This window comes from Dendrobates tinctorius, unplaced genomic scaffold, assembly GCF_039654945.1.
Source record: "Dendrobates tinctorius isolate UK_male_01 unplaced genomic scaffold, ASM3965494v1 ptg000011l, whole genome shotgun sequence".
Lineage (NCBI taxonomy): Eukaryota > Metazoa > Chordata > Amphibia > Anura > Dendrobatidae > Dendrobates > Dendrobates tinctorius.
The window spans coordinates 36,733,966-36,756,196 of NW_027361679.1; the positions used below are offsets into that span (position 1 = coordinate 36,733,966).

The 22,231-nt window shown below is 48.7% G+C and overlaps 1 protein-coding gene across 9 annotated transcripts in view; it reads right to left on the reverse strand.

Annotated features, from left to right (window-relative positions):
- The window catches only part of RUFY3 (RUN and FYVE domain containing 3), a 137,468-nt gene that overhangs the window by 38,894 nt on the left and 76,343 nt on the right, over nt 1–22,231 (reverse strand). For all 9 annotated transcript variants that reach the window (XR_012219612.1, XM_073541003.1, XM_073541013.1 and 6 more), the window contains 4 exons: nt 21,043–21,108; nt 12,617–12,686; nt 10,553–10,633; nt 10,121–10,204 (listed from right to left, as the gene is read on the reverse strand). Coding sequence is in view for 8 of the 9 variants with exons in the window: in XM_073541003.1 (XP_073397104.1) it covers nt 10,121–10,204; nt 10,553–10,633; nt 12,617–12,686; nt 21,043–21,108 (301 nt within the window). In the remaining variant the exon portion in view is untranslated. The remainder of the gene's footprint in view (nt 1–10,120; nt 10,205–10,552; nt 10,634–12,616; nt 12,687–21,042; nt 21,109–22,231) is intronic.

Below are 22,231 nucleotides of genomic sequence, written 5' to 3' on the forward strand. Positions count from 1 at the left end.
TCTGAGGCAAAGTTAACAAATGCCAAAAAATTGTGAGATGTAGTCCAAGCATCCTGGGGTGGAATAATAGTTGGCAGAAGTTGGTTGACTCTAAGCAACATAGATGTGAAGCAGTTCTAAAAGAAACCTCTGGGTATACAACTAAATATTAGGATAGTGATTCACAGGAATGATACATCCAAAAAAAAACATATTGTGAGTTTGTAAAGACAAATGCAGACACTGCTATTTTTTGAAACAGCCCAATGTCCATTTTTTGTTATTTTCTGTAAAGTAGTGAAAAATTATATAAATTTCTCTTTATGTATTGAATTAGAAAAACAGTGTGCAATGTTCCCAAAGCAGGAACTAAAAACTAGTATAAAGATTTTGTGATTAACTCATGTTTTGGAACACACTGCTCTTATTTTGAACACTACTGTATACAAGTCAATCCCAGCACTGGTATCTGAGAATCCTCACAGCACGTAGTGCACGCGATGCGAGGATTCACAGTGTGACTGCAGACTTGTAGCGTAAGGCCAAATAGCTCCTTTATGGCTGAAATTAGCCATAATCAGCTGGTGCTTGCGCCGTAAGAATATATAGTGTTCTAGCTGAACACAAGTCTATCTGTACTTCTACAGTGGGAAAAACAGGATTTTTGGGTTGCTTACCGTAAAATCTGTTTCTCGGAGCCTCCATTGGGTGACACAGAGACCATGGGTGTATGCTGCTGCCACTAGGAGGCTGACATTATGCACAAAAAAGGTTAGCTCCTCCTCCGCAGTGTACACCCCACCGACCGGCAGGAAGTTCCTCAGTTAGTGAGAAAGCAGTAGGAGAAGTAACAGAATAGATTGAAAACAACAGACAACTCAAACCAACTAACATAATAACAGGAGTTGAAGAACATGGGAGGGTGCTGTGTCACCCAATGAAGGCTCCGAGAAACAGATTTTACGGTAAGCAACCCAAAAATCCTGTTTTCTCGTTCGCCTTATCGGGGGACACAGAGACCATGGGACGTCCCAAAGCAGTCCCTGGGGTGGGAAAAACAAACTTCCATCAGGCCAGCGGACTCTCTACCGCAACCTGCAGGATCCTTCTACCTAGGCTGGCGTCCGCCGAAGCGTAGGTATGGACCTTGTAGAATTTCACAAACGTGTGAACCGATGAACAGGTTGCAGCTTCGCAAAGCTGCAGCGCTGAAGCTCTGTGACGTACCGCCTAGGAGGCACACACTGTCCGGGTAGAGTGCGCTCTAATTCCCGGAGGGACCACTCGACGTTTGACCCGGTAGGCCTCCAAAATTGCCGATCTGATCCAGATAGTAGCTTTGGAGGCCGGGTGACCTTTCCGCGCCCCATCTGGAATGATTAAGAAAGAATCTGTCTTCCGCAAGAAGTCGTCCTAGTTAGGTAGACATTCATCGCCCTGACCAAGTCCAGCTTGTTTAAGGACCGCTCCCGAGGGTGAGCTGGACCCGGACAAAAGGACGGGAGAACAATGTCCTCATTCAGGTGGAAAGTGGACACCACCTTAGGAAGGAAAGAGGGCAGAGGCCGCAGAACTACCTTGTCCTGGTAGAGTACCAAGAGAGCGGCAAGAGAGGGCCGCCAATTCCGACGCGCGCCGGATGGAGGTGATGGCTGCCAGAAAGGCTACTTTCCACGAAAGGAGAGAAAGGGAAACATCCCTGAGAGGTTTAAAGGAAGGACCTTGCAGAACCTTGAGAACCAGATTAAGATCCCATGGATCTACGTGCACTCGGTACGGAGGAACCGTGTGGGCTACACCTTGACGGAAGGTTTTAAACTGAGGACGGGATGCCAACGTCTTCCGAAATAAAATGGACAGCGCCGACACTTGACCCTTTAAAGAGCTGAGGGCAAGACCCGCATCCAGCCCCGCTTGAAGGAACGCCAGGACAGAAGGGAGCGAAAAAACACATGGACGGAAAGTCATTGGTCTCGCACCAAGTGAAATAGTTCTTCCAAGTACAGCAATAAATCTTGGAAGACAATGGCTTCCTGGCTCGGATCATGGTATGAATAACTCGATCGGAAAATCCTGATCGTTGCAAAACTTCGGCCTCAACAGCCACGCCGTTAAATTGAGCGGCCGAGAATTGGGGTGGCAAATCGGACCTTGAGACAGCAGATCTGCTCAGTCTGGAAGCTTCCAGAGGGCGTCCGCGAGAAGGTTGGCGATGTCAGCGAACCAATCCCTACTGGGCCAATTCGGGACGAAGAGGATGACTGAAATTCCTTCCGCCTTGATTTTCTTCAGCAGCCTGGGAAGAAGAGGCAGGGGAGGAAACCGGTAGGGGAGCTCGAACTGCGACAAAGGAATGGCCAGAGCGTCGGCGCCCACCGCGAGAGGATCTCGAGCCCTGGATACAAACTGTGGGACTTTCCTGTTGAGGCGAGAAGCTAGCAGATCTACGTCCGAGGTTCCCCACGACAGCAAGCTGAAGAAATACTTCCGGATGTAGGGACCACTCTCCCGCCGCGATATCCTCGCGGCTGAGAATTCAGCGGCCCAATTGTCCACGCCGGGAATGTGTACCGCGGATATTGCCGGGACTGAAGTCTCCGCCCAATGAAGAATCTTGGACATTTCTGCCAGGGCTGAGACACTCCGCGTTCCTCCCTGGCGTGTGACATATGCCACCGCCGCGGCATTGTCTGTCTGAATCCGGATAGGCAGTCCCCTGACAAGTCTCTCCCAGTGAACGAGAGACAGATAAATCGCTCGTATCTCGAGGACGTTGAATGGCAGGGCTGACTCCTGAGTTGAGCAACGACCCTGAACAGTGTGATTGCGGAACACTGCCCCCCCAGCCGAGGAGGCTGGCATCCGTTGTCATAATCTGCCAGTGAAAGGGGAGGAATGACCGTCCTAGGGAGATGAGAGGAGACGTCAGCCACGAATTGAGGGACTGCTTGACACGGTTTGAAAGACGAAATGGGCGATCCAGGGAAATGACAGACCTGTTCCACCGGGATAGGATGGCGAGTTGGAGAGGTCTGGAGTGAAATTGGGCAAAGGGGACCGCCTCTGTTGCCGCCAGCATCTTTCCCAGGACTTTCATGGTCGTCCGGAGAGATGGAAGTCTCATGAGCTGCCGCGATCGTACATCCCGTTGCAGGGAGCCAATTTTCTCTTGAGGGAGAAAAACCCTCGATCGACGAGTGTCGAACAATAGACCCAGAAACACAAGACGTTGTGTCGGGACAAGACAGGACTTCTTTTCGTTGATGAGCCACCCGAAATTGGGCAGGTAAGACTTTGGCGAGCTTGACGAAAGGATGGAGCTTTGATCAAAATGTCGTCGAGGTACGGAAAAAGAACGAGACCTCTGATTCTCCACCAGGCCATCAACGCCGCCATGATCTCTGTAAATACTCTGGGTGCGGTGGCAAGACCGAACGGCAGTGCACAAAATTGGTAATGTTCCTGGCGAATCGCGAAACGCAGGAATTTCTGATGCCCGGAGAACATGGGAACATGAAGATAGGCATCTTGAATGTCTATTGAACACATGAACTCCTGCGTCTCCATGGAAGCGATTAACCGAAGAGACTCCATTCGGAAATGACGCAGTCGGGCTCTCCTGTTGAGTAATTTGAGGTCCCAGATGGGGCGAACTGTCCCGCCTTTGTTCGGCACCACGAACAGGTTTGAATAAAACCCTGTGAAATGTTCTGATTCGGGAACGGGCACAATCACCCCGGAACTGAGGAGAGAGGCGATGGATGCAAGAACCCCGGAACTAAGGCTGGATCTTTTGGAGGACGGGACTCGAAGAAGCGATCCCGTGGATGAAAAATCAACTCTATCTTGTACCCTGAAGATACAAGCTCCCTGACCCAAGCGTCCTCTACTGAGGCCAGCCAGGTGTCCCTGAAGAGACGGAGTCGACCTCCCAATTGGGAGGGACCCTCGGGAGTTCGTTGACAGTCATGCTGACGTGGACCGTCCAGATCTGGACCTGGAGGGTCTGCCCTGGGAAGAGTGAGATTGCCAGGAGAGAGTGGGTCTGAAGGACACCGTCTTTCTATCCTGGCATACCTGTGGTCTTTGTTGGTTAGAGAAGTTCTCTGCCGTACTGAAGCGGCGGTAAGCCCGAAAGGGCCGAAACTGACGCCTTGGCGGGGGTCTGCGAGGTTTGGACTGAGGGAGGAGAGAACTCGTGCCTCCAGTGGCGTCCTTAATAATCTGGTCCAGCTGGGACCCAAAGAGATGCGCTCCCTGAAAAGGCAGATTGGTAAGAGACTTCTTAGAAGACAAGTCCGCCTGCCAAGCCTTGAGCAAAATTGTACGTCGGATTGCCACAACGTTGCTTGATGCCTGAACAGCGCGAGACGCGGCATCCAAGGAAGCAGAAAGCAGATAATCCCCTGCATGGGAAATCTGGTTGGCCAGATCGGTCAATTGCTCTGGTTGGGCCTTATCTAGGATGCCCTTATGGAGATCCTCTGCCCAAGTGGCTATGGCCTTTGCCACCCAAGATGAGGCAAAGACTGGACATAGCGCCGCTGCAGCCGCCGCGAATGCTGACTTTGCAAAGGATTCTATAATTCTACCATTAGAATTCTTTAGTGACGCTACACCTGAAAGCGGGAGAACCGTGTTATTAGAAAGTCTGGACACGGGTGCGTCCACCGACGGGGAAGCAGACTAGTTGTCAGTGAGCTCTTTAGCCAACGGATACAGCACGCCGAGGCGCTTCCCTCTTTGAAATCGCCTGGACGGATTTTCTCTTTCCCTGGCAAGGATCTTGCCAAACTCAGAGTGGAAGGCGAATACCCTGGATGGTGTTTCTGCCCGTCTGAACGAAACCTCCTGATCTGAGGATTTCGCAGGGGAGTCAGATATTTCAAAGATGTGGTTAATCGCAGCAATGAGGTTCTGTACCGTAACCTTCATGTCCGCGTCCTGGTCAGAATCCAGCTCTAAAATCCCTTCAGAGGACATATCCGGGAACGCTTCACCTGACTCGGGTGAGGAGGCACGGGAGGGCAACTGCTGGGAAGGACTAGGTGCAGATGAGAGGCCAGGAGAGGATTCCGTCCGTGGATCCTGCCTGGGCCTTTCGCGGCATCTGCTAGCTGGCTCAGATGGAACGTCTTGCGACCTGCTGGACCCTGCAGAAGTGTCCAGGGGCAATTTATCAAGAACGGCCACTAGGGACTAAGACCCTGGTGAGGTCTGCCACAGATTGTGAAAGAGACGAGGCCCAGCCAGGAATGGGGGGTTCGATTTCACGTGGCGCAGTAGATGGCTACTGGACGGCATCATGCTGAACGGGATTGCTACAGTCCCGGCAGAGGGGAATTTGCGATTGCAAGAGGAGCATGCGAAAAAAAAAACCTGCGGAAGTGCTGGAGGGTTGGGGGACAGAAAGGCAGGGTAGGGTGTCAGTCTGCAGTTGCAGAACTACTCACGGTCCGCTGCCCCCGAAAGATGGCATCTGCTGTAGTCTCCGGCTGTCAGGCTGCAAAGATGGCGGCAGCCTGATGTGAGGAATCAAAAAGAGCGGTCTCTGTGTAAGAAGAAAGGCGGAGCTAGCCGCCTGCACCAGAGGGAAGAACCGCCTCCTCTCCCTTCCCAGCCACAAGACTAGAGAGGCGGTGGGAGGGCTTAGGAACGGGCGGGAGCGCAGCCGGCCTATGATAATGAACGGGGGGCGTGGCCACGACGGGCGCGAAGGCCCAAACTGAAGCCGGGGACTAAATTTGAAACGGCGGCCGCCTGTCAGCACGGGGCGGCGCGGAAGAACTGCGGCGCAGCCGCGTCTGCCCCTAAAGGAGATGCTGGCATAGCCCTGCTCCCAGACGCAACCCTCACAAGAATACCGGCGGTGGGGTGAAGAAGGCCTGCACCGCCGCCGGGGCCAAAAAGGGATGCGGTGACAGTCGGACGGTGCGAGCAGTGCGAGAATCTGCGGCGCTACTTTGGCGCCGCTCCCAGGTCATCTTGTGGCTTTATGTTCCGGTGCTCCAATAAAGGTACCTTCTGTATCCCACGCTGTCTGCTCATCTTCTACGTATTCGCTCATCTTCTACGTATTCGCGCCTCGTCCAACCGACAGGCTTTGGTGGGCGAGTGGGTGGGAGGCGGGGGGCAAGGACCATCTGTTTTCGCTGGCACAACACCTGTGCTGAACCTGTGGTCCGCCCGGAGAACTAAGAGGATACGGGGTGGCAGTACACGCCGTACTCAAAGCCTCTTTGTGGGAGTACAGTTGTGACTCTTCACACTGTATCCCTCCTGGAACCTGAAAAGGAACGACGCACATCGAGGTAGATATGGGTCCAATGAAAGACCCATGTCCACCTCCTACTGACACTAAGCTAAACTGAGGAACTTCCTGCTGGTCGGTGGGGTGTACACTGCGGAGGAGGAGCTAACCTTTTTTGTGCATAGTGTCAGCCTCCTAGTGGCAGCAGCATACACCCATGGTCTCTGTGTCCCCCAATAAGGCGAGCGAGAAATAAGTATTTCATACACTGCCAATTTTGCAAATTTTCCAACCTACAAAGACTGGAGAGGTCTGTAATTTTTATTGTAGGTACACTTCACCTGTGAGAGACAGGATCTAAAAATAAAAAAACAGAAAAGCACATTGTGTGAATCTTAAATAATTATATTGCATTTTATTGAATGAAATAAGTATTTGATCACCTACCAACCAGCAAGAATTCTGGCTCTCACAGACCTGTTAAGCCCTCCTACTCTGTACTCATTACCTGTATTAATTGCACCTGTTTGAATTCTTTTCCTGTATAAAAGACACCTGTCCACACAATCAATCACACTCCAACCTCTCCACCATGGCCAAGACCAAACAACTGTCTAAGGACACCAGGTACAAAATTAAAGACCTGCACAAGGCTGGTATGGGCTACAGGACAATAGGCAAGCAGCTTCATGAGAAGGCAACAACTGTTGGCACAATTATTAGAAAGTGGAAGAAACACAAGATGACCGTCAACCTTCCTCGGTCTGGGGCTTCATGCAACATCTTGCCTCGTGGCGTAAGGATGATTCTGAGAAAGGTCAGGAATCAGCCTAGAACTACACGGGAGAACTCCGTCAATGACATGAAGAGAGCTGGGACCGCAGCCTCAAACATTACTGATAGTAACACACTACACTTTTTGCGCATGCGCGGTTAGTTATTCTCCGAATTTGGTTCTTTCTGCTCTCTAAACCACTCCCTCCATAGAGATCGAGCACTGCAACCGGATATGACGACATCCATACACTGGCATTTAAACACAGCAACCCAGTATGATCCTCACCTTGAATGCCCAGCACAGCACATGAATCCCGCCGACCGACTCACTCACAGGTATTGAGTTACTGATTTGAGCCCATTTTCGTTTATCTTCCTTTACCCATTTCTTTTTTTCTACCTGGTGTTCCCAGCTGAAACGGTCATAGGAACGATTCATAGTATTAAGTGGTTCCCTCTTCACTCTTATAAAAATTTTCCACGTTACCTCTGGACTCTTTCCCCCTACTGGAGGCGATATGTTGAAATTCTCTGTCACATGTGGATATGAATGATATACTCATTCACACACAATATATTATCAAATTGACTTAAAAACATTTTTTTCTCTCTTTGGCCAGGTATCATGAAGTTTATGGATTACATGTAAAACTACAGTTTTTGATTTTTCGTGTCTTCATGTTTTTTTTTATATATCCTGCATGGAAATGATTCACAACCACACCTTAAGTAAATTGGATCAAAACAAGACAGTTTACTAAAGGTTTAAAATTTATGAGAATATATAAAATAATTAAGCCTAAAATGTATTTTGTCAGGATAGTGATGTATTCACAATTAATCGTGTACCTATATTTTTTCAGTCTTTTTTGAATGTATAGATATCCTTGATAAAGGCATTACTGCCAAAACGTTGGATTGGAATTTTTTGTTACTCTTATAAGTCGGATGTGAATAAAACTACCGTATATACTCGTGTATAAGCCGACCCCCCCCTAATTTTGCCACAAAAACTGGGAAAACTTATTGACTCGTGTATAAGCCGAGGGTGGAATCCATAGACTATGCCCCCATATGCTGCTCTATAGCTTATGCCCCCATATGCTGCGCCATAGTTTATACCCCCCATATGCTGCTCCATAGATTATCCCCCATATGCTTCTCCATAGTTTATGCCCCATATGCAGCTCCATAGTTTATGCCCCCCATATGCTGCTCCATAGAATATGCCCCCATATGCTGCAAATAAAAAAAAAAAAAAGAACGCCATACTCACCTCTCCTGGGTCCATCGCCGCTGTCTGCCACTTCTTGTGTCAGTGACTGTTCAGCCAACAGAGGGGCGGCGCGCACTAACCACGTCACCGTGCCCCCTTCTGCCTAAACGTCACTGACACAGGATGCAGCAGAGACAGTGGTGAGCAGCGATGGACCGGGGGACAGGTGAATATCGCTATACTCACCCATCCTGCCGCGGTCTCTGCAGCCTCGCTTCTCCACTGTCTCCCTTCCTGTCTTCAGCGGTCACGTGACACCGCTCATTACACTCATGACAATGCGCATAATCATGAGTGGTAATGAGCGGTACCACGTGACCGCTGAAGACAGGAAGGGAGACAGTGGAGAAGCGAGGCTGCAGACAGAGACCGCGGCAGGACAGGTAAGTATGATCTGACACCCCCGCTCCCCCTCCCCCACCGACCCCCAGGTATATGACCCGTGTACAAGCCAAGAGGGGGACTTTCACTCCAAAAAAATGGGCTGAAAATCTCGGCTTATACACGAGTATATACGGTGTATTTATTTTCAACTCATCTCGAAGTTGCTTTGTTTGAGCCCCGACGGTTTTCTTTCTACTGTACTATGGATTCTGAGACAAGTCCGGAATCTGCGCAGAACTACATGGGAGGACCTGGTCAATGATCTATAGAGAGCTTGGACCACAATCTCAAACATTACCATTAGTAATACACTACGTTGTCATGGATTAAAATATTGCAGGACACACAAGGTCCCCCTGCTTACGCCAGCACATGTCCAGGCACATTTGAAGTTTGCCAATGACCATCTGGATGATCCAGAGGAGGCATGGGAGAAAGTCATGTGGTCAGATGAAAACAAGATCAATAGAACTTTTTGGCATCAACTGCACTGGCCGTGTTTGGAGGAAGAAGGAGGAGTAGAACCCCAAGAACATTCTTCATGGTTGGGACAATGGTGGGAGAAACATCATATTTTGGATATGTTTTTCTGCAAAGGGGACAGGATGATTGCACCGTATTGAAGGGAGAATGTATTGGGAAATTTGGCCAACAACTTTCTTCACTCAGTAAGAGCATTGAAGATGAACATGGCTGGGCCTTCCGGCAATAACAATGACCTGAAACACCACAGCCAGGACAACTAGGGAGTGGCTCCGTAAACAGCATTTCAAGGTCCTGGAGTGGCCTAGTCAGTCTCCAGACCTGAACCCAATAAAAAAAAAAATCTTTGGAGGGAGCCGAAAGTCACTGTTGCCCAGCGACAACGCCGAAACCTGAAAGATCTGTATGGAGGAGTGGGCCAAAATCCCTGCTGCAATGCATTCAAATTGGTCAAGAAATACAGGAAATGTCTGACCTCTGTAATTGCAAACAAAGGTTTCTGTACTAAAGAAGTTCTGTTTCTCTATTGCATCAAATAATTATTTCGTGCAAACTAATTATGTAAAAATCATGCCATGTGATCTTCTGGATTTATTTATTTATTTTTTTTAAGATTCTGTGTCTTACAGTTGAAGTGTACCGATGATAAAAATTACAGACCTCTCCATTTGTAGATGAGAAAATGTGCAAAATCGACAGTATATCAAAAACTTATTTCCCCCACTGTATAGCTTTCCTAGTGCTTGTAGCTACATCACACTACAATAGAAATGGCAAGCTGAAACAGACGAAAATACATTGTGAATGAAGCAGTGTAGAATTTTAGCTTATTTATGTTGAAAAAATAAATTAAAAAGACAGAGTAATTATGCATTGAGATACACAAGTATTGAATGGACTGCTGAAAAGATGCATTTATTTGACAGTCCCGGTTTTTGAAACCTTCAGGTGCCACGACAATGTGATCCTACCAGTCTCAACTGGGTTTCCTCCTTCAAGTGTTTCTTGACTTCACTAAGCATTTGCCCGTCTGCTGTTCTCTCTTGCTTGTTCCCCTTTATAAAAAAAAAAACAAAAAAACGGAAAACAAAAACATGCAAGATCGATAAAACAGGTAGATTATTAGAGCCCATTTAGACAAGCCGACCATGGCTGTTAAACGACCATGCAAGCTGATCGGAAGTCATTTAATAGCCTGTTTAACCAGGCTGGCCACAGCTCCATGTGCACAGAACAATCATTAATATGATCGTTCTTTGCTTTACAAAGGATAATGTGATGCTGATAACATGATGTTCTCTGAGCAAAGACATGCATGGCACTACTGTGCTGCATTTGAGCAAAATCTCCTGTGATACTCTACTAACAAGTATCATATACACTATTTCATACACCAAGCCTACCTTGGAGAAGTATGTGCTATCCTCTTTCATCCTCTCCATTTCCTCCTGCATGGTAATAATTCTGTTGTTTGCAACAGCAAGCTGAAAAATGAAATTAGAATATGAATCTTTTTTATGAAATTTCTTTTTCATTTTTTTTTTTCATGCAACATTACTTATCCACCAATTTTCCTAAGGCATACCAATAATTTTGGAAGAGCTTTCAGAATAGACTGTCATATTGTGTACATGAGGATTAACGCCATTATTTATCACTATTTCTGGCTATTATAGGACTTGTATCCTGTATTTCACCAGACCCTCCCATATAGGTGCTCTCTCATTTTCAGTGGTCTCTGAACTGGTCGGTAGTCCAACAGTCCATAAACAGAACGCAGAAACAGAGGGAGTCCTTCTTTTGTTTCTCTGTAGCACATGTAGCAGCAGTATGAAAGACAAAATACCTCAGTACTGAACAGTGTGTATGTGAAATCACCTTTGGAGTAAGCTAAATCATTTGCTTGTTGCTGTAACTCCACCTGAGAAACATTTAAAACTACTCTGCATGGGTGGTGTTGCAATAGTAAAGCTCAGACACTTATTAACACTATGTAAGGGTCAATCAAATGCATACTAAATGGAAAGTACTCACCCATCTGATGTAGACTACCATATTTTTCGGACTATAAGACGCACCCCAAATTTTGGGGGTGGAAAAAAGCTTTTTATAAGATGGGGGGTCTGTCTTATTGTCCAAATTTAAGGTATGTTACCTGAGGGCTGGCGGTGGTAGAGCGGGGGTCACAGGAGGCATGGTCCCTTCCTCAGGAAACCGGCGGCGGCAGAAGTGGGGCAATGCTGCAGTCCCTGGGTGTGATGCTGCGGGTCCACTGTTGGCGGTGAGGCAGAGCATGGAGCAGGGTCCCTTCCTCAGGATTCCGGCGGCAGAAGTGGAGTATGCTGCAGTCCCGGGATGCGATGCTGCGGGTCAGGTGTAGACGGTGAGGGAGAACATGGAGCAAGCTTCTTCCCTCAGGATGCCGGCGGCAGAAATGTGTCGACAGCGAGCAGAGCCGAGTGCATCACCGGATTCTCGGCAGCCATCTTCCGGAGGCCTCGGCATCCATCGGCTTCAGAAAAATGACTGCCGAGATCTGAATCTGCACACACGCAGCCTCCAACGCCCATTTTCCTGACACACAGGGCTGCAGAGATCTCAATCTGCGTACGCACCGCCTCAGGTGGCCCACGGCTTCAGGAAGATGGCCGCAGGGAAACCAGTGATGCACTCGGCTCTGCTCTCCTTGGCCACCGAGTCGTGGCGTCGCCACATTTCTGCTGCCGGCATCCTGAGGAAGGGACCCTGTGCTAAGGTGCACGCCGCACCGCCCACCGTTGGCAAAGAGCCCCAGCATCGCCACACCTCTGCCGCCGCCGGTTCCGCTGCTACACCACTGCCGCAACCCCCTGGTAAGCCTGCGTTCGGACTGTAAGACGCAATCCCCATTTTCCTCCCAAATTTTTTTGGGAAAAAGTGTGTCTTGTAATCCGAAAAATACAGTAGATAGCCCATCATTCAGAGCCTTAAAATCGTCTCCATTCGTCCTCTGGAGGTGCCAGGGGAATTAAATTTGTGAAGGGGTAAAAGGGTTGATCCTCTTGTTAAAACAAATACCCTCACCAAAGACTTTTCTCCATCCATGTTGATGTGCACATTAAGGTGGCGTACGGTATATTTTAGCTAAAATGCAGCAGCCAGTGTCCAATTCATGTTGCAACTGACTTAGGCAGCATGATTCAGATGAAACACTCCTTTAAATATTAATATTTATCACTGCTTCCTATGCAAAATATCAGTTATTGCAATACAGTGGAATCACTACGTTCTTTCTGCTAGTGTGAAAGCTGAAAATCGTAAATGAGGCAGTATTATTAGACAGGACGTTTTGATAGTAAACCTGCTTTGCAAGGCGTTCAAAAAACAGAAAGTAGGTTACTCCAAGAATTATTTACAAGAGCACACTTTTGGTTTTTAGGTTTGCTTCATGCCTGATTTGCCATTTTAATTTACAGAAGTGAACATACCTCCTCAGTTAGTTTGGTGTTGGACTTTTCTAATGCATCCACCTTTGTCTGCAGATTGTTAACAGTGGCACTGGAATACATAAAACAAAAATATATTGTTTTAGACCAAATCTTGCGCAGTGAAGGCACATCTATTTTGGCTGAAGTTTACTAATACAAGATGGGTTACATCTTCCCATTCCTGAACCTCTACAATAATGTACTTGTGTCTTTACTTCCTAAAACATTATACGTATGGATGTAGATATGCCATTAATGTCCAACATGAGAGATGCTAAGAAACAGAGGCTTTTGCATTCCTGTGCAATTTTTTTCACTGGTTTAATATTTAAAAATAAATAAATAAAATGTTGTGCTTCATTTGTATGTCTTTAACAATTTATACATTACAAATAGGGTACACTTCCTGGAACTAAGAAGAGACGCCAGGGAGCTATAATTATCATCACAAACCAATGATACAAGCCAGATTTTACAGTGCTCCTATAGTGGGTTAAAGGGACAAGCTGGGATCGCTGGTCTGCTTGGGGCAGAGTATGCATGTCTTCTGTTAGCAGTACTAATTGTCCCTTTAATTATTTATGCTCCGTGGTCCATGAGCCACAGCTGTATACATTAAGAATAAATGGAGGAAATTGAAAATGTAAGGTCAGGGCACTTTCCGATCTTTTTCCCATACAAGAGACATTGGCTATATTTAAACCGCAATACGCCACAATAGGATAGAGCATTAAATATAACAGAAAACCCCTGAAAATGATGATGATATTCCTTTTATATGGGATAGGTTGACTGATACATTATATACATTTCCTTGATTTTGTAGGGAATAGATTTTTCATTATGCATATAAATAAACTTTACTTGCTTTTAAAGTTTTTCGCTGTAAAAAACGCATCAGTATGCACAAAAAGTGCAAAATGCATAGAAATGGGAAGCTTATTTTTAGCGGTTTTATTGGAAAAACCGCTAAAAATACCGCTAAAAAAACCGCCGTGTGGGAACACAGCCTAAGGGTACCGTTACACTAAGCGATGCACCAGCGATCCCGACAACGATATGGATCGCTGGTGCATCGCTAAGTGGTCGCTAGTGAGCTGCCACACAGGCAGATCTCACCAGCGACATAGCAGGGGTCGGGGGTCGTTACCTGTCAGACGCGGCGATCCTGACAACCTCCCGTCCGCGTCCACGCGTCGCTCGTCGGCGCCACATGAAGCCCAGCAGGAAGCGCCCGACGAGCAATGGTCCAGGACGTTCTCACGCGATCAGCGATACCTCCGACCGGCTCCCCCGCTGGCTAAGTATCACATGTAGCGATATCGCTAGCAATATCGCTGCTGCGTCACAAAACCAGTGACGTTACAGCGATATTGCTAGCGATATCACTATGTGTAACGGGCCCTTAAATCCCCATCTATTTTGTGCCATAATCTAAACTAATTTCTAATATACTTGCAGTAAAACTTCCCTACCATTCCCTAACTACATTAAGCAACAGCTATTGCATTTTCCCTGTTACTTCCTGTGTCAGGACGCTTCATTTGAGTATCCCAGGGTACTCACATGAAGCATCATCAGGGGGCAGAAGCTGTGGTCAGAGTCAGAGCCTCGACACCTTCCTTGAAATGAAGAGTCATCGGTGAGGCTCGTTTCAGGAGCAGGGCTATTCCCTACGCGCTGTCATTGTGTGAGAAGCACAATCACAGCGCCCTCTGTGTTGTTGGGTCAGGTCAGTAGCAATCAGTGTGCATTGTCAGGATATCCAGTTTTCAGAGAACAGCACCGCTCTCAGAAGGAACATCACTAGCCTCTGAATGCTGGGCTTCCTGACAACACGCACTAACAGTGAGCGCTGCTCTCTTGCTGACTCATTACTACTGATTCGAGCCGGTAAAGTGCACGCTGTGATTGTGCATACCACACAATGACAGTGCGCAGGGACACAGAAGGTACTGTACTAGTCTCGCCCCTGAAACAAGCATCACTGATGACGATTCGCTTTAAGGGAGTGGGCAGAGGCTGTGACAGTGACTGCAGCCTCAGCCCCCGATGGCGACTCATTTGAGTATCCCATCATGCAATGGGGATACTCAAACAAAGAGTCACCATACAGGACAAAGGTAAAAAAATGCAATAGCGGTCAGATGTGTAGTTAGGGAAAATTGTGAAAAATTTTTAATGTAAGTTTATTAGAAACTAGTTTAGATTATGGCACATAGATAGGGATTTAGATTAAAATTTATTTGTCCTTCGGACCACCCCTTTACGTTATACTGCTGGCTGTAACTTGCTAAAAAGATTGTTCAGCCATAAAAAAAAACAAAACAAAAAAAAAACAAAAAAACAAAAAAAAACAAAACAGGATTTTTGGGTTGCTTACCGTAAAATCTGTTTCTCGGAGCCTTCATTGGGGGACACAGAGACCATGGGTGTATGCTGCTGCCACTAGGAGGCTGACACTATGCACAAAAAAAGGTTAGCTCCTCCTCCGCAGTGTACACCCCACCGACCGGCAGGGAATTCCTCAGTTAGTGAGAAAGCAGTAGGAGAAGTAACAATAGATTGAAAACAGAACAAACAACTCAACTGTAACCAATCAACCAAAGTAAAAACAGGAGCTGTAGAACATGGGAGGGTGGTGTGTCCCCCAATGAAGGCTCCGAGAAACAGATTTTACGGTAAGCAACCCAAAAATCCTGTTTTCTCGTTCGCCTTATTGGGGGACACAGAGACCATGGGACGTCCCAAAGCAGTCCCTGGGGTGGGAAACAAACTTTCATCAGGCCAGTGGACCCACCACCGCTGCCTGCAGAATCCTTCTACCTAGGCTGGCGTCTGCCGAAGCGTAGGTGTGGACTTTGTAGAATTTCACAAACGTGTGAACCGATGACCAGGTTGCAGCTTTGCAAAGCTGTAGCGCGGAGGCTCTGTGGCGTACCGCCCAGGAAGCACCCACTGCCCGGGTAGAGTGCGCTCTGATCCCCGGAGGGGCCACTCGATGCTTAAGCCGGTAGGCCTCCAAACTTGCCGTTCTGATCCAGCGAGCAATAGTAGCTTTGGAAGCCGGGTGACCTTTCCGCGCCCCATCTGGAATGATGAAAAGAGAGTCTGTCTTTCGCAAGGAAGTCGTCCTAGACAGATAGACTCTCATCGCCCTGACCAGATCCAGCTTGTTCAGGGACCGCTCCCGAGGGTGAGCTGGACTCGGACAGAAGGACGGCAGAACAATATCCTCATTGAGGTGAAAGGAGGACACCACCTTCGGAAGAAAAGAGGGCGGAGGCCGTAGAACTACCTTGTCCTGGTGAAGTACCAAGAAAGGAGAGCGGCAAGAAAGAGCCGCTAATTCCGACACGCGCCGGATGGAAGTGATGGCCACCAGAAAAGCTACCTTCCATGAAAGGAGTGAAAGGGAAACATCCCTGAGAGGTTCAAAAGGAGAACCTTGCAGAACCTCAAGAACCAAATTAAGATCCCATGGATTCATGGGCGCTCGGTACGGAGGAGCCGTGTGAGCCACACCCTGAAGAAAGGTTTTGACCTGAGGGAGGGAGGCCAACGTCTTCTGAAATAAAATGGACAGCGCCGAAACTTGACCCTTCAAGGAACTGAGAGCAAGCCCCGCATCCAGCCCTGCCTGAAGAAACGCCAGAACGGAAGGGAGCGAAAAGCACATGGGCGCGATGTTATTGGCCTCACACCAAGTGAAATAGGCCTTCCAAGTACGGTAATAAATTTTGGAAGATGATGGCTTCCTGGCTCGGATCATGGTATGAATTACTCGACCGGAGAATCCTGCTCGTTTCAAAACCTCGGTCTCAACAGCCACGCCGTTAAATTGAGCGGCCGAGAATTGGCGTGGCAAATCGGGCATTGAGACAGCAGGTCTGCCCTGTCTGGAAGCTTCCAGGGGGCGTCCGCGAGAAGGTTAACAATGTCCACGAACCAAGACCTTCTGGGCCAATTCGGGGCGATGAGAATAACTGGAATCCCTTCTGTTTTGATCTTCTTCAACAGCTTGGGAAGAAGAGGCAGGGGAGCTCAAACTGCGACCAAGGAATGGCCAGAACGTCGGCGCCCACTGCGAGAGGTTCTCAAGCCCTGGATACAAACTGTGGGACTTTCCTGTTGAGGCGAGAAGCTAGCAGATCTACGTCCGGGGTTCCCCGTCGACGGCAAAGCTGAAGAAATACCTCCGGATGTAGGGACCACTCTCCTGCCGCGAGACCCTCGCGGCAGAGAAAATCGGCGGCCCAGTTGTCTACGCCGGGGATGTGTACCGCGGAGATTGTCGGTACCGAAATCTCTGCCCACTGGAGGATCTTGGACACTTCTGCCAGGGCTGAGACACTCCGTGTCCCTCCTTGGCGGTTGACATATGCCACCGCTGTGGCATTGTCTGTCTGAATCCGGATAGGCAGGCCCCTGAGGAGCCTCTCCCAGTGGACGAGAGCCAGATGGATCGCTCGTATCTCTAGGACGTTGATCGGCAGAGCTGATTCCTGAGTTGACCAACGACCCTGAACAGTGTGATTGCGGAACACTGCACCCCAGCCGAGGAGACTGGCATCCGTTGTTACAATCTGCCAGTGAATGGGAAGAAAAGACCGCCCCATGAAGATGAGAGGTGACGTCAACCACCAGTTGAGTGACCACTTGATCCGGCATGAAAGACAAACAGGGCGATCCAGGGACAGAGCCGACCTGTTCCACCTCGACAGAATGGCGTGTTAGAGAGGTCTGGCGTGAAATTGGGCAAAAGGAACTGCCTCTATCTCCGCCACTATCTTTCCCAGGACCCTCATGGTTGTTCGGAGGGACGGAAATCGTGTGGTCTGCAGCGATCGTACATCCTGCTGCAGGGAGAGAATCTTCTCTTGTGGGAGAAAGACCCTTGACCGACGGGTGTCGAACAGTAGGCCCAGAAACATAAGACGTTGAGTAGGAACCAGACAGGACTTTTTCCTGTTGACGATCCACCCGAAAGTGGAAAGAGTGTCTAGGACGATCGTCAAACTTAGGCGCGCCTGTTGAAAAGAGGGAGCTTTGATCAGGATATCGTCGAGGTACGGAAAAAGAACGAGACCTCTGATCCTCAACAGGGCCATCAACGCAGCCATGATCTTCGTGAAGACTCTGGGAGCAGTGGCGAGACCGAAGGGCAGCGCGACGAACTGGTAATGTTCCTGGCGAACCGCAAAACGCAGGAACTTCTGATGTCCGGAGAAAATGGGAACATGTAGATAGGCATCTTGGATGTCTATTGAACACATGAATTCCTGCTCCTCCATGGAAGCGATTACCGAACGAACCGACTCCATCCGGAAGTGGCGAAGACGGACTCTCTTGTTGAGCCGCTTGAGATCCAAGATGGGACGGACCTCCCCGTCTTTTTTCGGCACCACGAATAGGTTTGAATAAAACCCTGTGAACCGCTCCGATTCGGGAACGGGCACAATCACCCCGGAACTGAGGAGAGAGGCGATGGCCGCAAAGAACCCCGGGATCAAGGCTGGATCTTTTGGAGGACGGGATTCGAAGAAACGATCCCGTGGAAGAGAGACGAACTCTATCTTATATCCTGACGATACAACCTCCCTGACCCAAGCGTCCTCTACTGAGGCCAGCCAGACGTCCTTGAAGAACAAGAGTCAACCTCCCAATTGGAATGGACCCTCGGGAGTCCGAGGATAGTCATGCTGATGTGGACCGTCCAGATCCGGATCTGGATGGTCTGCCCTGTGAAGAGTGGGATCGCCATGAGGGAGTGGGTCTGAAGGAAACCTCCTTCCTATCTTGGCGTGCCTGCGGTCTTTGTTGGTTGGAGGAGGTCTCCGCCGTATTGAAACGGCGGTAAGCCCGAAAGGGTCGAAACTGACGCCTTAGTGGAAGTCTCCGAGGCTTGGACTGAGGCAGGAGAGAACTCGTGCCTCCGGTGGCGTCCTTAATAATTTGGTCCAATTGGGATCCAAAGAGGCGCACTCCCTGAAAAGGCAGATTATTAAGAGACTTTTTTGAAGACAAGTCCGCCTGCCAGGCCTTGAGCCAAATTGTACGTCGGATTGCCACTACGTTGCTTGACGCCTGAACTGCGCAGGATGCGGCATCCAAAGAAGCAGAGAGCAGATAATACCCCGCATGGGAAATCTGATTGGCGAGATCGGCCAATCGATCTGGTTGTGCTTTCTCTAGGATGCCCTGATGAAGATCCTCTGCCCAAGTAGCTATGGCCTTTGCTGCCCAAGATGAAGCAAAGATTGGGCATACCGCCATCGAAGCCGCTTCGAAGGCAGACTTCGCTAGAGATTCTATAATCCTATCATTAGAATCCTTTAGAGACGCCACACCTGAAAGCGGGAGAACCGTGTTATTAGAAAGTCTGGACACAAGCGGGTCCACCGAGGGAGAGGCAGACCAGTTGTCCGTGAGCTCTTTAGCAAACGGGTACAGTACGCCGAGACGCTTTCCTCTTTGAAAGCGTCTGGTCGGAGCTTCTCTTTCCCTGGTAAAAATCTTTCCAAACTCGGAATGAAAAGGAAATACCCTGGAGGGTGTTTCCTCCCATCTGAACGAAACCTCCTGATCTGAGGATTTCGCAGGGGAGTCAGATATTTCGAAGGTGTGGTTAATCGCCGCAATGAGGTTCTGTACTGTAACCTTCATGTCCGCGTCCTGGCCAGATTCCCGCTCTACAATCCCTTCAGAAGACATATCTGAGAACGCTTCACCTGACTCGGGTGAGGAGGCACGGGAGGGCGACTGCTGGGAAGGACTAGGTGCAGATGAGGGGCCAGGAGAGGATTCCGGCCGGAGATCCTGCCTGGGCCTTTTACGGCTTCTGCTAGCTGGCTCAGATGGAATGTCTTGTGACCTGCTGGACCCTGCAGAAGTGTCCAGGGGCAACTTATCAAGAACGGCCACTAGGGACTGAGACACCCTGGGGAGGTCTGCCACAGATTGTGAAAGAGACGAGGCCCAGCCAGGAATGGGTGGTTCGCTTTCACGTGGCGCAATAGGTGGTTCCTGGACGGGGTCATGCTGAACGGGATTACTGCAGTCCAGGCAGATGGGAGAAGGCTGACCTCAGGGAAGTTTGCGATTGCAAGACGAGCATGCGAAGAACTGGACTAGGGTGCCCGTGGGGACTGGCGGACGGCCACGATCAGACTTAGAATTAGACATGGTGAAGGAAGAGAAGATGAAAACCTGCGGAAATGCCGGAAGGCTGGGGGACAGAAAGGCAGAGTAGGATGTCAGTCTGCAGTTGCAGAAGTACTCACGGTCTGGTGACCCCGAAAGAGGTGTATTAGGCTCTTGCAACTGGCCAGGGACCGACAGGGAGCGCTGGCCTCTGCTTTTAGTCTCCGGCTGTCAGGCTGCAAAGATGGCGACAGCCCGATGTGAGGAAGCAAAAGCGCGGTTTCTGTGCAAGAAGAAAGGCGGAGCTAATCGCCTCCACCAGAGGGAAAACCCGCCCCCCCCTTCCCAGCCGCAAGCCTGAAGAGGCGGTGGGAGGGCTTAGGAACGGGCCGGCCTATGAGACTGAACGGGGCGTGGCCGCGACGGGCGCGAAGGCCCAAACTGATGCCGGGGACTAAATTCGACACGGCGGCCGCATGTCAGCGCAGGGCGGCGTGGAAGAACTGCGGCGCAGCCGCGCCCGCCCCTAAAGAAGACGCCGCCATAGCCCTGCTCCCAGATGCAACCCTCGCAAGGATACCGGCGGTGGGGTGGAGAAGGCCCGCACCGCAACTGGGGCCAAAAGAGATGCGGCGACTGGGAGGCGCAAGCAGCTGATAACCTGCGGCGCTACTTTGGCGCCGCAACCAGGCGTCTCTGTGATCTTCCTGTTCCGGTCCAATAAAGGTACCTTCTGTATCCCACGCTGTCTGTTCATCTTCTCCGTCTTCGCGCCTCATCCAACCGACAGGCTCTGGTGGGCGAGTGGGTGGGAGGCAGGGGGCAAGGACCATCCGTATTCGCTGGCACGTCACCTGTGCTGAGCCCGTGGTCCGCCCGGAGAACTATGAGTATACGGGGTGGCAGTACACGCCGTACTCATAGCCTCTTTGTGGGGGTACAGTTGTGACTGTTCACACTGTATCCCTCCTAAGACCTGAAAAGGAACGACGCACATCGAGGTAGATTTGGGTCCAATGAAGGACCCGTGTCCACCTCCTACTGACGCTAAGCTAAACTGAGGAATTCCCTGCCGGTCGGTGGGGTGTACACTGCGGAGGAGGAGCTAACCTTTTTTTGTGCATAGTGTCAGCCTCCTAGTGGCAGCAGCATACACCCATGGTCTCTGTGTCCCCCAATAAGGCGAAAGAGAAATGATTGTTTTAAGCAGTTTTCTGAATTTTTTCCTAATGGCTAGACAATCCCTTTACATATATATATATATATATATATATATACTGTACCTTAACTGTCTGTTAAGCTCTTCTACATAATTCTTCTGATCTAATATAGCAGTTATCTGGACATCTCTAGAAAAAGAACAAAAATACAGTCATTTACAAACAGAAGCAGTACAAATGCATCATAGTTGGCTGCTAGTATATACTTGGCTATGACTAAGAGCCGCTATCCTTACAGTATGTGCACACATTAAATACTTGTTGCAGAACTTTATGCATCAAAAACAGTGATACATTAAAAAACATGCTTTATGCATTTTTTTTATACATTTTTTCCCAGTCATTAAAATGGGTGAGAAACGCTGCAAAAAGAGCTGAAAAAATGGACACACTGCAGAAAGAGCTTCAAATCTGCATGTAAAAAATAAGCAATGTGTGAGTCAGAGTTCAAGTATCTCATTAACTTTGATGGTACGGTAAAAACACAACATGAGCACATACCATTAGCATTTTTAAAAAGTTTTAGCAAAAAATAACCTAACATGGCTACTTTCTAATTACTACCATGGATGAGCACTGGATACAAGGATACATTTTTGTTTTTGGGCATATATGCTGCAGATTTACCTGTCTGAAAAAGTGTACTGTATCACAGTAGCAATTCTGTCGGTATGATTTTGTGAAATCATCTATGTTAATTAGCCACTGCACTCAACAAAATTCACAGAATTTGGTGCAGCTTTGGATTATGCGGATTACATCCCGAGGGTACAGACAGTCAGTAAAACAGCTGCCGACACAGAGTCCGACACAGAGTTATCTTTTCTTTACACCACCTAATTGTGGAAAGTGATAGTTACAAGGCCAGAATGAGGACTCACAAACTTTCTGTTTTGATCTTGAAAATACAAAAACAATTTTAGCTGTATGGATCGCTTTTACCAATTGCTGGTCACAGCAGTGAACTACACTGCAGTAATGGCCAGAAAACCAGGCTTGTAGAAAGATGTGGGACCTGGCAATGGTACAGAGGGGAATGGACAGGTTAGCATAGACAGTCCGGGACGCGCCCATTACTAACCCCATATTGATATTGTATATAAAAAAAAAAAACACACGCACCCAGAATAAAGTTCTTTAACTGAAAGAAAAACAAGCTCCTTTAATGAATCTAAATTAAACCATATTCACATCATCACCCAGTCCACTGAAGCCAATGTCCCCTGTAACAGAATTAAAATAATAAACAATC